Raw genomic sequence first — 924 nt, forward strand, 5'->3', positions numbered from 1 at the left:
AAGGCCAGGTTGGACGGGGTCCTGGGCAACCTGATCTGAATGTGTATGTTTGGTGGCCCTGCTAGGCAGGGGGGTTGGAACTACATGATCCTTGGGGTCCCTTCCAACCCGGGTGATTCTGTGATTCTGTGATTCTGTGATTCTGTGGAGTTGCCTCCGTCCCCCTTTGATTTGGGGGGGGTTGGATTTCCCCGCTGTAGGATTTCCCCCTCTTTGCAGTTCCTGGATGCTGACAACGTCCTGACCAACCCCGACACGCTGGGGCTGCTGATGGCGGAGAACAAAACGGTGGTGGCTCCCATGCTGGATTCCCGTGCTGCCTATTCCAACTTCTGGTGTGGGATGACGGCTCAGGTACGGGGCTCCGCTTCTCAGCGCGCTGCTTCCTCCTCGGGGCTGATTTCCTCGTCCCCTTCCCTTCCTTGGGCAGTTTTCTTTGTCTGCTTCCCCTCCTTGGCGTGGATTTCTTCCTCTTCCCCTCCTCAGAGCAGATTTCTTCATCCCCTTCCCCTCCTTAAGGTGGATCTTTTTGTCCCCTTCCCCTCCTCAGGTTGGTTTCCTCATCCACTCCCCTCCTCGATGCAGTTTTCCTCATCTGCTTCCCCTCCTCCAGGCAATCTCCTCATCCCCTTCCTTTCCTCGAGATGAATTTCCTCATCCCCTTCCCCTCCCTGGGGCAGTTTTCTTTGTCCCCTTCCCCTCCTTAAGGTGGATCTTTTTGTCCCCTTCCCCTCCTCAGGTTGGTTTCCTGATCCATTTCCTCTCCTCGATGCAGTTTTCCTCATCTGCTTCCCTTCCTCGGGGTCATTTCCTCGTCCCCTTCCCCTCCTTGGGGCAGATTTCCCCATCCACTCCCCTTCTTGGAGCAGTTTTCTCTGCCTGCTTCCCTTCTCCTCCTCTTCCCCTCCTTAAGGTGAGTCTCCT

At 56.1% G+C, this 924-nt stretch overlaps 1 protein-coding gene across 1 annotated transcript in view; it reads left to right on the forward strand.

Annotated features, from left to right (window-relative positions):
* Positions 1–138: 138 nt before the first annotated feature.
* LOC122191613 (procollagen galactosyltransferase 1-like) overlaps positions 139–924 on the forward strand; it is a 2,861-nt gene continuing 2,075 nt past the window's right edge. Inside the window, exon 1 of the mRNA XM_042891935.1 lies at positions 139–354. Coding sequence (XP_042747869.1) covers positions 271–354 — 84 coding nt within the window. The 5' untranslated portion in view covers positions 139–270. The remainder of the gene's footprint in view (positions 355–924) is intronic.

The sequence above is a fragment of the Lagopus leucura genome, unplaced genomic scaffold (genome assembly GCF_019238085.1).
Source record: "Lagopus leucura isolate 7727_CA_CO unplaced genomic scaffold, USGS_WTPT01 33727-0_obj-0_obj, whole genome shotgun sequence".
In the NCBI taxonomy this organism is placed as follows: Eukaryota; Metazoa; Chordata; class Aves; order Galliformes; family Phasianidae; genus Lagopus; species Lagopus leucura.